This window comes from Danio aesculapii, unplaced genomic scaffold (assembly GCF_903798145.1).
Source record: "Danio aesculapii unplaced genomic scaffold, fDanAes4.1, whole genome shotgun sequence".
Lineage (NCBI taxonomy): Eukaryota > Metazoa > Chordata > Actinopteri > Cypriniformes > Danionidae > Danio > Danio aesculapii.
In genome coordinates, this window is record NW_026613687.1 from 1 (window position 1) to 14,007 (window position 14,007).

The 14,007-nt window shown below is 47.6% G+C and overlaps 2 protein-coding genes across 2 annotated transcripts; both read left to right on the forward strand.

Moving 5' to 3' along the window:
* Positions 1-565: 565 nt before the first annotated feature.
* Positions 566-3,928, forward strand: LOC130220195 (uncharacterized). The gene is made up of 3 exons (XM_056452571.1): positions 566-746; positions 1,834-2,057; positions 3,262-3,928. The coding sequence occupies exons 1-3, from the start codon at positions 588-590 to the stop codon at positions 3,926-3,928; spliced, it is 1,050 nt and encodes a 349-aa protein (XP_056308546.1). The 5' UTR covers positions 566-587.
* A 58-nt stretch (positions 3,929-3,986) lies between these two features.
* On the forward strand, positions 3,987-13,682 carry LOC130220194 (uncharacterized). Its single transcript, XM_056452570.1, has 12 exons — positions 3,987-4,081; positions 4,996-5,089; positions 5,329-5,439; positions 5,541-6,834; positions 8,244-8,533; positions 10,201-10,323; positions 10,552-10,680; positions 10,787-10,979; positions 11,417-11,541; positions 11,946-12,127; positions 12,478-12,611; positions 12,745-13,682. The coding sequence occupies exons 1-12, from the start codon at positions 3,987-3,989 to the stop codon at positions 12,975-12,977; spliced, it is 3,003 nt and encodes a 1,000-aa protein (XP_056308545.1). The 3' UTR covers positions 12,978-13,682.
* Positions 13,683-14,007: the final 325 nt, after the last annotated feature.

Consider the following 14,007-nt stretch of genomic DNA (forward strand, 5'->3'; position numbering starts at 1 on the left):
TCGCAGTGTTTTTGTAAGGGTGGGAATAATGTATAAATATAATCATCAAAAACAGTAAGCAAGAATAATTAGGAGGAAGTCAAATAAACAGTGCTTTATGGGTGTCTGTAGAGTCAAACAGCATTCAGATGCAGAGATTGAAGAATGAAATGGAAAATAACCCTGTATATTCTTCATTGTATTAATATTTCAGTAAATTTATTCTACATTACAGTACAAATGTTGTATGTTATTGTGCCTGAATGCTGTACACGCTCTTGAAAAGCCTTTAAAACACCCGCAAATGATAACGTTTCACTCTGTTATGGTTATACTTTTCTGACTCCACTAATCTCATGTATTATTGATCAACTATAATTCAGACTCAACATTGCAGTCATGTGACTATTGCAGACACACACACACACACACACACACACACACACACACATTGTGATATCCATGCGGAGACCTTATATTGTGCAGCCCTAAAATGAAGCTGTATAGAGTCCAATTGAAGACAGATGAGTGCTGAATGTGGATCTCTGCTGTCGTATTTATATATGTGTGTGTGCGTGCAGGCGCTAGTGCGGCGAGCAGAGGACGTGATGCACACACTAGCAGAGACTGTCCCACCAGCAGACAGGACGTCTGCAGAACCCTGGCTGGAGGAGCTGACCCGCCTGAAGGACCAGCTGAGCTCTGCAGTCCAGAACCAGCTCCAGACCCTCAGCAGAGCCGCACACTTCCAGCACTCCTGCCAGAGGGTGTGTGTGTGTGTGTGTGTGTGTGTGTGTGTGTGTGTGTGTGTGCGCGCATGTGTGTGTGTCTGTGTGTGCAGTCAGACAAAACAAGTGCTCTGTTAGCTAGTGTAGCTAACAGGTATGCAGAGACTCTTAGCTCCTAGCTCAGGCATGGGCAAACTTGATCCTCGAGGGCCGGTGTCCCTGCAGACTTTTGCTCCAACACTAATCAAACACACCTGAACACCCTAATTAGTGTCTTCAAGATCACTAGAAAGCTACAAGCAGGTGTGTTTGATTAGTGTTGGTGCAAAACTATGCAGGGACACCGGCCCTCCAGGATCCAGTTTGCCCATCCCTGTCCTAGCTGGTCTGTTTTATAAAATTATTCTCTGTGTTAAAAACAAAGCTTATTTATATTTGCAAACTGTTTATTTAAACAAAAAAGGCTCATTAAACCAAATATTAACATATATATTCTCTAATATTTGCTCAAACCAAGTAACTGTCTTTGAATGTGTTTTACTGAATGTTGATCTTACATCTGGAGCAGTAGAAACCACAGGAGCGTCTTTGATGGCAGTTTGCAGGAATCTGGGGTCTGTGTGTAACTTACCCCAAACTTACCCCAAACTTACCCCAAACTTACCCCAAACTTACCCCAAACTTACCCCAAACTTACCCCAAACTTAACCCCAAACTTAACCCAAACTTAACCCAAACTTAACCCAAACTTAACCCAAACTTAACCCAAACTTAACCCAAACTTAATGAAGTGGAACTGCCCTAATGGTACCTCAAACCCAGGATTGTTGCAGACTGACCTGTCCTGGCTCTCCATCGGTTGCAGCTCCTGTCTGTAGTGTTGCTCCTGCATTCTGCTGCTGCTGTTCCTCTAGATCAGGGGTGTCAAACTCCGTTCCTGGAGGGCTGCAGCTCTGCACAGTTTAGTTCCAGCTCTTTCAGGCTTGTTTGAACCTACAGGTAAGTGTGTTGGAGCTGGATTGGATCTAAACTGTGCAGGTCTGTGGCACTTCAGGAACTGAGCTTGACACCCTGATGTTGACGCTCTGCTGTAAATGACTCTGCTGTGTGTCTTCCGCTCTGGCAGCTGAAGCTGTGGTATGGTCAGGTGCTGGCTGAAGACCTCCTGCAGGAGCTGCTGTGGACTGGACACTGTGAGGGAGACACCAGCGGCTCCTGGAGGCCTCGGGTGGAGAGCTTCACCAGCAGGAGCCCCTGTCCATCAGTGGAGGAGCTGGTGACGCTGGCACAGCTCTCTAATGCCATGATGGAGCCCAGCCTGCAGCACAGCGGCACACAGCTGGCGCACAGGTACACACACAGGAGGGTCACTGCTGCTTACACACACTGCTCTACTGCTGTTAGGACAAACATCACAGACGTCCATTATAATCCCATTTATTGATTGTAAAGCCATGACCGCATATAGTCATGCATGCATTGATTGATTGTGCTGGTTTACCCTGTTGGCAAGAGGTAAAATGTGTCCTGCTTTATCAGTGTCCAGCATTAACCCTTTAGATCAGCCTGTGCTGAAGAGTTTCTCTGAGTTTATCTGGAGTTCAGTGGAGTAAAGCAGCAGATTATAGTGTGTGTGCAGAAATACACTGTGCGTTCTGACAGCTGAGGGGGTATTTTTTTTTCTCAGGCTTGTCAAGGTAATGTCTCAATCAGGATACAGTTGTGCTGACAATACCACTTTAACATAACAGCAAGGAGCAACACTCATATTGCAGACAAAACACAGCCAGTTCTGTGAAGCTCTGGGAATGACGTTTGCACTGTATGCATGAGGTTTACGATAATTGCACCTTTAATTTCTGCCCAACTTTATTCTCCATACCTGCATGCAAAAATCAGCTTATCAAACTTCATGTGCAAACTAAAACCCCAACAATATTAGCAAGATCATTTCCTTCTGTTTTACAGATTGTTTCAGTTGTGTTAAACGTGAGCAGTGTCATTGAGTACAACAGGCTGATCTGCATCTGAGTGCATTTATAATTTGTTCAGGAAAACAGTTTAGATGCATTTATGGCTTAAGCTTAATCTGTTTAGCAACTCGCTAGAGATTTCTGCCAAGATCTGCTCCTGAATTCTTGATCAGTTCACATAAGCCAGGCTTTTCTATTCTTTATAAAGCACAGGGGCCAATCAAGAGAAAGTATCCTCGTTGTGAATAAGATTTACAGTCTGTACACGCTAATATCTGGAATGAATTAAACAATATTCACAGCAGTGGATGAAGTTTCTTCACAGTAGCACTCATTTGATAAACATTGAGATTGCTGAAATACTGTAAGAATTGCATGGAGTGCTTCGTTAGCTGGCTTTAATCATTGATGGCTCGTCCCTCTGCTTGCGCCCTTGCTGTTAACTCTACATTAAGACTAATGATAGACTGGCAATGTCATTACACCCCAAGCCTAAACGTATGTCCTGTAGCAGTGCATGAGCACAGTCATGCTCTTGTTCAGCATTAGTGTGTGTACTGAATGCTGATGTTCGTCCACAGATGCATGACCCTGAGGAGGATCCTGACCGCTCCGGGTGCCGTTCCCCTCAAAGACCTCCAGCTGGCCCTTCAGTGGCAGTACGAGTACCTGAAGGGCCACCGCTCGACCTCTGATCTCTCCACCACTGACCCTCCAGGCTCGGCGCAGTGCGAGAACATCAGTGATCTCTCCAAGTGGCCCTCAGTCTCCTCCACACGAGCTGCACCTAAACCTCCATCTCTCAGCTCCTTTGACTCTGGCTTTGATGGAGCGGGCAGCAGTCTCTTGGACCTCAGGGGCCGGAGGGACACGCTGAGTATTCCGGGAAACGGAGATTCTGCCTTTAAGCGGAGCCCCCTTCATGCACAGATTCATGAAGAGATCATAGTGAGTGTGTCTGACTCTGAGGACCAGCAGGAGGAGCTGACTGGGTTCGAGCTGAAGCGGGACGCTGCTCATGCCAGCATCCAGATTGTCCCCAAAATCAGCTCAGACTCTGTGAACCTGGAGATCAAGGTGAAGCGCTCGGCCACGCTGCCCACCAACCCCTGGCTGAGCCTCCCCATAGAGGAGCTGGAGAGCTGCTACACCGTCAGCATCACGCCCCGCTGCTCCTCGAACCCACGCAGCCCCAATCTGTCAGAGCGATCGCGGGGACCGGCCCACACAGACCCACTGCGCACATGAGGAGCAGAGCCTGCAGGAGTCTAGCCTGAGTGCTGAGGGGATCATCCTGTCCAGCACAATGACCGATGCTGAAGAACGACCGGTGGATGGAGACCCATCTCTCCAGTGGGATACCTTCGACCTGCACAACCTCAGACCAGACTCAGTGGAGCGGTATGCTAGACTCCGATGCATGCTTGATGTTAAAAGATAGCCATCTCACTTCATACACCTTCACAACCTTTAAGATGGAATTCACCCAAAAATTTACATCTTGTTAATTTCTTTCCCTCATATCATTCCAAACCTGAGACCGTCATTCATCTTCAGAGCACAAAGGGAGATTATGAGGGATATCTTCAAACCATGCACTGAGTTTACCACTGCACTAAGGGCACATGGACTGTTTTGAGCAGAGGTGCCCAACTTTGGTCCAGGAGATCAGGTGTCCCACAAAGTTTAGCTTTAACCCCAATTAGACACCTGATCCACGTAATCAAGCTCTTAATAGTCATGCTTCGAAGTAGGTCTGTTGAGGCAAGTTGGAGCTAAACTCTGCAAGACACTGGAGCTCCAGGACAGAGTTTGGGGACCCCTGGTTTTGTTAATGTTCTTGGTTTCTTTCTGGGGTATGAGCACTTCTTGAATGAAGTCTTGATTTTTGTTATGAAGGTGAATGAAGGTCTCTCAGGTTCAGAGTGACATGGGTGAGTAATTAAGAGAAATTGAGTTTTTGGGTAAAGCGAGCGGTCCTTTAAGGTCAACTGCTTCAACCCCGCTATACTGAAATGAAGAACAAACCAAAATTACAATTTGAACCAATATCTGGCCAAACCGAAGTTCATTTAGAGTTTTTCAGCAATTCGAAACTGCTCACCAAAGCATATTTTAAGGGAGTTTTTGGCTCCTAAACACTTTTTGAGCTGCTGTTGGTCTGACGATGCCTTAGACCTGATTCTTGTCTCAAACCTACAGGGGTATAATGCGGGTGGTGTTTTTGGGCTTGTGGTTTATCCAGAATGATGCAGCTGTATAATGGGTGGTGTTTTTGGGTGTGTGCTGTAGTTCTGAGGCTCTGTTCTCTGCAGGCTGGACATGTCTGTTGCAGACTGGCTTCAGAGAGAGCAGGAGCAGCTGGAGGAGGTGCAGGAGACTCTGGAGCGAGCCGCTGGGATTATACAGGTGAGATCTTTCACATCAAGTGCATTCATGACCAGTCCTTTATGAATTTGCATACACTCGGTGTAAATATGAACGCATACAGTTATTTGTGGAGCAGTGTTCATGAAAGCTCAGATTAAAATGACCTGTTATGAATATCTTTGTATGTGCAGTTATAAATGTTTGACAGGTGAGTCCTGAGATCACTCATTTCTGCTCTGAGTTTGACCCTGGTGATCTGAACTGATCTCTTTCTGCAGGAGGAAGAGGAAGTGCTGGCACAGGAAGTGGCCCTGGATGATCTGCTGCATTCTGAGGATCTGCACAGACACTGGCCACCAGTGTGGACTGAAGGACAGCAGTGCAGAGAAGTGAGTCCATCTGTGTTCACCATCAAACCCGTGTGTGTGTGTGTGTGTGTGTGTGTGATTTTTAGTTTCTACATTTCACATTGGTGCATTTTTCACTCTAGATGTCATCGAGGGAACTGTCTGAGGCTGGTGTGATCGGACTGGACAATGATGAGCTTGAACAGTCTCTGAGCACTGCTGATGTTGGAGAAGGAGGCCATGATGCTGCATGTTTGTTGAGTAGAGGATTGTTTACTTGTGGCAGACCTGCGCAGCTGGAAGCTGATCCTCATGTGGACAGAAGTGGGATCCTCCGAGAGCTTGGAGATCTTCAGCTTTTGGAGGAACAGATCCTGGAGGAATGTGTGAAGCTGGAGGAACTGCGGCGGCACACTGAAACTGAAGACCAGACCCTGGAAGTGCTGCAGTCATGCACCAACGCTGAAGACCAGACTCTGGAGGAGATTCAGCAGTGCACAGAGACTGAAGACCAGACCCTGGAGGAGATTCAGCAGTGCACAGAGACTGAAGACCAGACCCTGGAGGAGCTGCGGCAGTGGACCAAAACTAAAAACAAGAGACCAGAGGAGTTGCAGTGGTGCAGTGAGACCAAAGACCAGACCCTGGAAGTGCTGCGGCTATGCACTGAAACTGAAGACCAGACCGAAGACAAGAGGCTGGAGGAGATACAGTGCAATGAGACTGAAGACCAGACCCTGGAGGAGATGCAGCAGTGCACCAAGACCGAAGACAAGAGGCTGGAGGAGATACGGTGCAATGAGACTGAAGACCAGACACTGGAGGAGATGGAGAAGAGGATGGGGATTACAGGAGTGGGAAAGAAGAGCTTAGAGGTGGAGAAGAGCAGATCAGCCAGACTCATCAGATGTTCAGCGATGAAGAATAGTTCACAGCAGAGAGATGAGGAGATGCTGAGTAGACTCCAGAGTCCAGAAACTGCTGACCCCACAGACCTGGAGCAGCTGGACTCTCCTGATGGTTTACCTGAATACGAGTGCAATGGAGCTCCAGAAGCAGCAGGTCTCTCAGGTTCCAGTCTGGCCTCTGAGATGTGGAGCGAGGCTGTGAGTCCTGCCTCTGAGTGCTGCTCTGAAGCCCTTTCTCACCGAGAACCCCTCAGCAGCTCATCTGGCTCTCCATCTGCAGTGTCTCCATATCCGCCTGACACCAGCACCATCCGTCCTGAAGCAGCACATCCTCTGGTGGGTAAGTCCTCCTCCTGGGAGCCCACAGATACTGCTGTGGATCTAAAGGAGCTGCAGGTCTGTGGTGTTCCTTCAGCCCTGGAGAGTAGTGATGTGCGCAGTGAGTTTGATCCTGGAGGTGTCCCGATTGCTGCTCCACAGAACACTGTTCCTCTCACTGATCCACATGGCTCTCCTTCACTAGAGTTGGGTAAGTCACAAAGTAATTAAGGATGCACTGAATATTCAGCCACTGAAATTATCAGCTGAAGGTGGCGTATTCGGTATTCAGAGTAAAGCAGATGGGTTTATCCGAAGTGACTTATAAGTGAGGATAAATGAAGCACTTGATATCATCAGTATAGGAATGCTGTCTAATTCTGACTTTAATAGTTCACTATTTGAGCCCTGAATTTCACCCGAAGAGTTTGGACAAATGGCTGAAATCGAAGGCAAATCGGTGCTCGTTGACGCGAGTCAACTCTCTGGAGCATTGTCAGAATTAATACTGGACAATTAAAGGATCAGGTATTGATGAAACTGACCATTTTTAAGAAGCATCTGAAGACTGATCAGACTCATTGGTCAGACTAACAAGGTCAGAAAGTGGTCAGTCGGCTGCACTCGTAGAGTTCAGGTCATTCCACCAGGATGGATTTAAAGTTGAATGGTTTCTGTACCGCTCTGGGATTGGGCCACAAAGCAGTGTTCAGTTGCTGAGCGCAGGATCCTGCAAGGCACATAAGCCTGAAGTCCTGGGCTCAGGTAAATGGTTGCAGAACCTGCAGTTGTTTTGTAGGATAGTAACTGCACCTTGAACAGGATGCGAGTGGCAATTGGCAGCCAGTGTAGACTGACATGCATTATTGGGTCATTAAAGACCAGTCTCTGCTTAATTCTCAATCAGCTGCAGAGGCTTAATGGGGCAGGTTGGGAGGTCAGCCAAAAGAGTCTTGCAGTAGTCCAGCTTGCACAGGGTAAGGAGTTGAGCAGCATGTTCTGTTAGGAAAGGTCCAATCTTCTTGATGTCATATAGAGCAATGGGAAATTGCAGCAATGTGATCTGTACATTTCAGCTGAACCCCTCCTAGGTTTCTGACTGTCCTGGAAGGATGTGCTGCCGAGGTGCCCAGTTGTATAGTGATGTTGTGGTTAAGCATTGGACTGGTTGGTAGGGATTGTGTTGAAGGTGGTGGTCCTTCATCCAGCAGGAAATATCTGTCAGACATGCTGATATTCAGGCAGCAATCATCAGATCATCTAGAGAGTTGTGTGACCTCAGCAGAGCTGTAGTATTAAACGCCATATTTCTGAATGACAGACCTGCCTGATGCCATGTAAATGGATAACAATGAAAGGCCAAATGCCCTTACCCATCATGACCTCTCAATCATCTCTATCCACTGAATTGACTCAATCACGGTCTCTCCACTCCACCTATAGCTGGTGTGTGGTGAAGCACTGGAGCTGTTGTCCTGTGGATGCCTGAACATAATCCAAGTGGAGCTGCACACTGGTGGTGTTGTGGAGAGCTTGTACCTGATAAATGCACTATATAAATACACATTGAGTGAATTCTTGTAAGTAGTTACTCATTGCACCGTCTCTGTTGTCTGTCAGCCTCTGAACAAACACACACTGGAGCCCTGGAGGAGCCTGGGTCCTCCTCTACCTCAGAGCACACTGAAGATGATGATCATGAAGGTGAAGATGATGATGGTGAAGAGCACACACAGAGCCGACCTGCAGGCCTGCACATGCAGAACAACAACAACAACACCGCAGTGGTGCAGCGCTCGGAGCAGAGCCAGGAGATGCAGACGCTGAGCTCCACAGCAGACGCTGGAGGATTCATGAGGATCTGCACATCTCCAGTTCAGCAGATGCTGATCAGCACAGCCACAACACAGGTCAAACACACACACACACGCACACACACGCGCACACACACACACACACACGGACCACACGCTCGCAGAAGTCAAGCGTTTCAGTGACCTGACCTAACAATGTCTTCTTTTCTCTTTAATCATCTTGTCATCTCCCTTTGAAAGACAGAGTTCCTGCAGTCACATGTCCATGGTGTCGACAGCACAGATCAAGACAGATGGCAAATCCATTTTCAATGTTTATAGCGAGATGAAATCATAAATGAGCAAAGTTTGCTGAAGCGAGCGGTGGAAATAACCGGAGCATCTGACAATAATAATAATAATCCGGATATACTTGGACAAAGCTGAATAAGTACATGCAAATGTCATACTGTGAATCCGCCTTTCCACTGCACACAGCATTTGGACATGACTGTCAGAATGCGCCCCCTTGTGGCAGTCGCACAATGTTCAGTTCTGACGTGCACCTTGGGAGAGAAGCTGTACTCGCAGTGTCCGGAATAAAGGAGTGCAAAAGCAAGAGCCATTATTCTCTGTGCGTTCACCAGGAATACTACAAACTCAGACTGCTAAAAAACATTGGAGGGAATGTGGAGACAACATTTTTATTTTTATTAGTTTATTATTGACATTTATGACTATAAATGTTTTTAAATATAGACTTTCTGATTCAAATAATAACCAAAAAAGCTAGTATTTCTCATCTCACGCACACGGACCTGCTTAGACAACACTGGAATACATCACATCCGGTCAGCTGGTATCATATGGTCAAGTCGCAGGACTTCAAATATTACAATGGGTCCGCAGCTCAATTCTGATCCGAATTTTCCACATACAGAGATGATCAGAACTCCACGCAGCTCCCGGACTACTCTCTATTGTAAATGACTTCCGGTCTGTCGCTTGTTGTGTGCAGTATAAAGCAGGCTTGATTCTCAGACACCATCGTTTCCTCGGTCTCGTGTAAATGCGGTGTGTATAATCATCATGATGTATGCGTCTTTATGAATAGGCTACTTTAGGGATTGACTGAAATTATAGATGGATAGTTTACTTCTGATCAAACTACACACCTGCATTCTGTTTAACGCGTGTTCAATTATTCACAACGCTACCGTTTAGTAATATTTACACCCAGAATAGCTCCTTTAACCAGTGAATTGAATGCTAGATTATTCCTCAACTCAAATCATCAGGTGTTATTTCATATTTAATTTTCACTTTCTAAAATTGTAGATGCATTTACCTTCCACAGCTGCATGAACAGTTCAGCAGTCAGTGCTTCCTCTGTAGCACCAGTGGAGGGTGGATTTAGTTAATTCTGATTGAAGCTTAATTGGATTAAATATAAACATGACGCATGCTTCTGATAAGATTAAGGTTTTGTTTTAACATCATTAAGGTATAAAGGGAACCCAAACCCAGATAATCTGCTGTTGAACACCGCACTTCATCTGACACAACTGTCCTGAACCAGCACAAAAACACACAGAGCAAGAAGATGGAGATCAACAGAGTCCAGTTAGTGTCAGTCAGTGTAGTTCTGGATCTCCTGTGGAACTCCAGATGTGCTGTAAGCTTTGTCTGAAGATGAGTTTCAGCGGAGTCAGTGTTTAAAATTGAGTGTTTGGCTCTCTGATTCGGTCCTCTGAGATGATCTGACTGCTGTTTCTCTCCATTAGATGACTGATTATAAGACCCCCATCGTTCTGGACTCAGGATCTGGCTTGATGAAGGCGGGCTTTGCGGATCAGGACCTTCCAGCTGCAGTGTTTCCTACAGTCATCGGCCGTCCCAAATATGAGGTACACACTTCAGCCTGGACACTCGGCTGTGTGTGCACATGTACTGTAGAGAACACCGGCACTGCATGAGTGTTCAAAGCATGATGATGATGATGATGATGATGATGATGATGACGATGATGATGATGTCCAGATCTGCGTGTTAGCTGAGATGTGCAGTAGCATTATTCACTCCTCATCATCAAATCAGTAATTAATCAAAGCTCTGTCTGACCTGTTGTTGTGCAGGAGGTGATGAACTCGTGTGTGGACAGAGAGCTGTATGTGGGCCATGATGCGCAGCACATGCGTGGCGTCCTGACCCTCAGGTATCCCATCAGGCACGGCGTGGTCAGCAACTGGGATGAGATGGAGATGGTGAGCAGCTGGTGAAGCTGGCAGAGCATCATTAACACCCCTGTTCTGCTCAGATGAACGTCTCTAAGTTGTGTTTCAGGAGTTTAATGGCGTCTCTGTGCTGCAGCTCTGGACTCATGCGTTCCAGCTGCTGTCTGCGGCCCCCGAGGACCACCCGGTTCTGCTGACGGAAGCGGCTCTGAACCCTCTGCAGAACCGCCAGCGCATGGTGGAGCTCATGTTTGAGGCCTTCAGCGTCCCGCTCACCTTTGTGGCCGTTCAGGCCGTGCTGGCGCTCTACGCCTCTGGACGCACCACGGGTCAGTTTCAGTCATCAGGTGTTTGCAGTGCTCCTGCAGAGTCTGAATGTGCTCACAGACCAACATCGCGAATGCTTTTCGTTTGGATTGTGTTGTCAGATTTGAATGCAGCGATTGGAAAAACGTCTCTAAACGCAGAGATTCAGTCTTTAGTTTACAGTCCAATAACACAGCAGTACTGGGAGAACAGTGTATAGTTCAGATAACACCACTGATGATTATGGTGAAGATTATAAATCATCATGTGTATTTAACCACGCTCAATAATGAAAGTTGTAGGCAGCAGTTACATAATTTCACCAGTAGGTGGCGACACCAGCCATCAGAAATGCACCACTGAATAATTCTCCATCAAGTCTTTATCCATAACTAATAATGATGTGTGATCGGCTCGTCTGATGACTGCTGATATTCTGAGCTCATGCTCTTGTGTTCAGGGGTGGTGCTGGACTCAGGTGATGGAGTCAGTCACAGTGTTCCAGTGTTTGAGGGTTACTGTCTGCCTCACGCCGTCCAGCGCCTCGACCTCGCCGGAGCAGATGTCACACTGCAGCTGCAGAAGGTTAACACGCACGCACGCATGCACGCACACACACAAGAAACCAGCATATGAGTACAACATGTATGTATAAACGCACACGGTCTCTCTCACATACACAGACCGATCTTCTGACACACACTCTAACACAGGCTCTCTCTCACTTATATACACACACACACACACACACACACACACACACACACACACACACACACACACACACTGTTAATGTTAGAGCAGTGATCATATTCAGCTTAAAGTGACCTGTGGGTTTCAGCCAGGGACGTGTAGGTGTTTCAGACTGCAGTCAAACTATGGTTCATCTGTTACAGCTGCTGCTGGAGAGCGGTGTGTGTTTACTGCTCTGTGTGTGTATGTAACCGTGTGTGTGTGTGCGTGCGTGCGTGCGTGTGTGTGTGTTGCAGCTGCTGCTGGAGAGCGGTGTGTGTCTGCGCACCTCAGCGGAGCTGGAGATTGTGCGGGAGATGAAGGAGAGATGCTGCTTTGTGTCTGTGGATTATGAAGCGGAGATGAAGAGCTCCGACTCCGAGATCCAGTACACACTCCCTGACGGACACACCGTCCCTCTGGCCAGCCAACGCTTCCGGTACGTGTGTGTGTGTTGTATATATCAAGAGTTCATTGTAAACCAGCATCCGTCCAGAATCACCAGGATAGCGCACTAAACCCAGAGTGTGTGTGTCTGTGCTGTGTATCATTGTCCTCCTTGAGCAGCGATGGGAGACCGTCTCACACACAAGCTTTACTGGTCTTCATTTACCACCGTTATATATGGACAAGCCGGACATTTTCTCTTTAGACGGAAAAGAAAAGCGGAGTAATCAGCATGAGGGGGAGTAAAGCGTGCTGGAGTGGTGTGTGTGTGTGTGTGTTTGTGTGTGTGTGTGTGAGCTGCTGCTCTTTAAATCTCTCTCTCTCTCTCTCACACACACGCAGGGCTCCAGAAATCCTCTTCAGGCCGGAGCTCATCGGTCGGGATCATTATGGTCTGCATGAGAGCGTCTTCAGATCCATCCTGCAGTCTGACCTGGACCTGCGCCGCAGCTTTGTGGGAAACATCCTGCTGTCAGGTATGAGTGTGTGTGTGTGTGTTGTACTGTATGAGTGTGTCTCGTTCAGTCGCAGGTATGAGTGTGTGGTGCTGTACAGGTATGGCCGCTCGTCCCTCTCTCTCTCTAACGCGCTGTGCTGGTGTTGCTGCAGGTGGGAACACGCTGTTGTCGGGTCTGGCGGAGCGGCTGCAGCTGGAGGTCCGGGCGCTGGTTCCTGTGGATCTGAGCGCGTGTGTGCGGGTCTCCAGTCCTCCAGACAGAGATTTCTCAGTGTGGAGCGGCGGAGCGGCGCTGGCCAGCCTGCCCGAGCAGCAGAGCGCCTGGATCAGCGCCGCCGAGTACGAGGAGTTCGGGCCGCAGATCGTCTTCAGGAAGTGCTTCTGAGCGCCGCTGACCTTTTAAACTCTTTTAACTCCTGTATCCGGGTCTGCCTTCTGATGGACTCTTTTAAGCTGGACATGAGACGTGCTGCACTCGGACTCTGGTTGTATCAATCAGAGCGTCTGCGTCTCCATCACATCAACTCTAATCAATCAACTGTGTGTGTGTGTGTGTGTGTGTCTCTGTGTGTGTCTGTGTCTGTCTGTGGAACATAACTATGAGATATGAATGTGGCCTTCACAGCGCTGATGCTTCTCATGAGGCCCACTCCAGTGTGTGTGTGTGTGTCAGATCTGTTCCTCCATCATGAGTGTGTTTAGTGAAGTGTGTGTCAGATCTGTTCCTCCATTGAGCGTGTGCTTCCTCCTCTCCTCCTCTTCACCTCAGTGTGTGTGTGTGTTGTGTGTATCTCACGTGCCTCTGTCTGCTTCACGGTCTTCACTCAGGTTGCGGTGTGTATGAGTGTGTTTGTGTGTTTTCAGAGGAGGTTGTGAGCCGCGTGTGGATGTGGATCTGTCAGCTCTTTCTCATGCTCTGGTTTAGGGGTTCATGAACTGATCAAGTCCCCCTTAGCTTTAGTGTGCGTGTGTGTGTGTGTGTGTTTCATGTATTTGCCTTGAGTGCACTGTGATGTGCCGCATGTTTAGCATCAGCATCTGTTAACTGGCTAATGTCTGTACTTTTTTTATAATAAATATATATTTTAAACTGTGTGTGTGTGTGTGTGTGTGTGTGTGTGTGTGTGTGTGTGTGTGTGTGTGTGTGTGTGTGTGTGTGTGTGTGTGTGTGTGTGTGTGTGTGTGTGTGTGTGTGTGTGTGTGTGTGTGTGTGTGTGTGTGTGTGTGTGTGTGGTGTGTGTGTGTGTGTGTGTGTGTGTGTGTGTGTGTGTGTGTGTGTGTGTGTGTGTGTGTGTGTGTGTGTGTGTGTGTGTGTGTGTGTGTGTGTGTGTGTGTGTGTGTGTGTGTGTTGTGCTGCTGTACTCCTGCAGGGCTCCTCACAGTACAGAAACTGCATTAGTGAAAATTATTCAATA

Excerpts from the sequence above, each read along its gene's own strand:
- LOC130220195 (XM_056452571.1), top strand. The coding sequence starts at position 588 with ATGCACACACTAGCAGAGACTGTCCCACCAGCAGACAGGACGTCTGCA. Across the intron at positions 747-1,833 it reads TCCAGCACTCCTGCCAGAGG|CTGAAGCTGTGGTATGGTCA; the intron begins GTGTGTGTGTGT and ends CCGCTCTGGCAG. Across the intron at positions 2,058-3,261 it reads GGCACACAGCTGGCGCACAG|ATGCATGACCCTGAGGAGGA; the intron begins GTACACACACAG and ends GTTCGTCCACAG.
- LOC130220194 (XM_056452570.1), top strand. The coding sequence starts at position 3,987 with ATGACCGATGCTGAAGAACGACCGGTGGATGGAGACCCATCTCTCCAG. Across the intron at positions 10,681-10,786 it reads ACTGGGATGAGATGGAGATG|CTCTGGACTCATGCGTTCCA; the intron begins GTGAGCAGCTGG and ends TCTGTGCTGCAG. Across the intron at positions 11,542-11,945 it reads TCACACTGCAGCTGCAGAAG|CTGCTGCTGGAGAGCGGTGT; the intron begins GTTAACACGCAC and ends TGTGTGTTGCAG.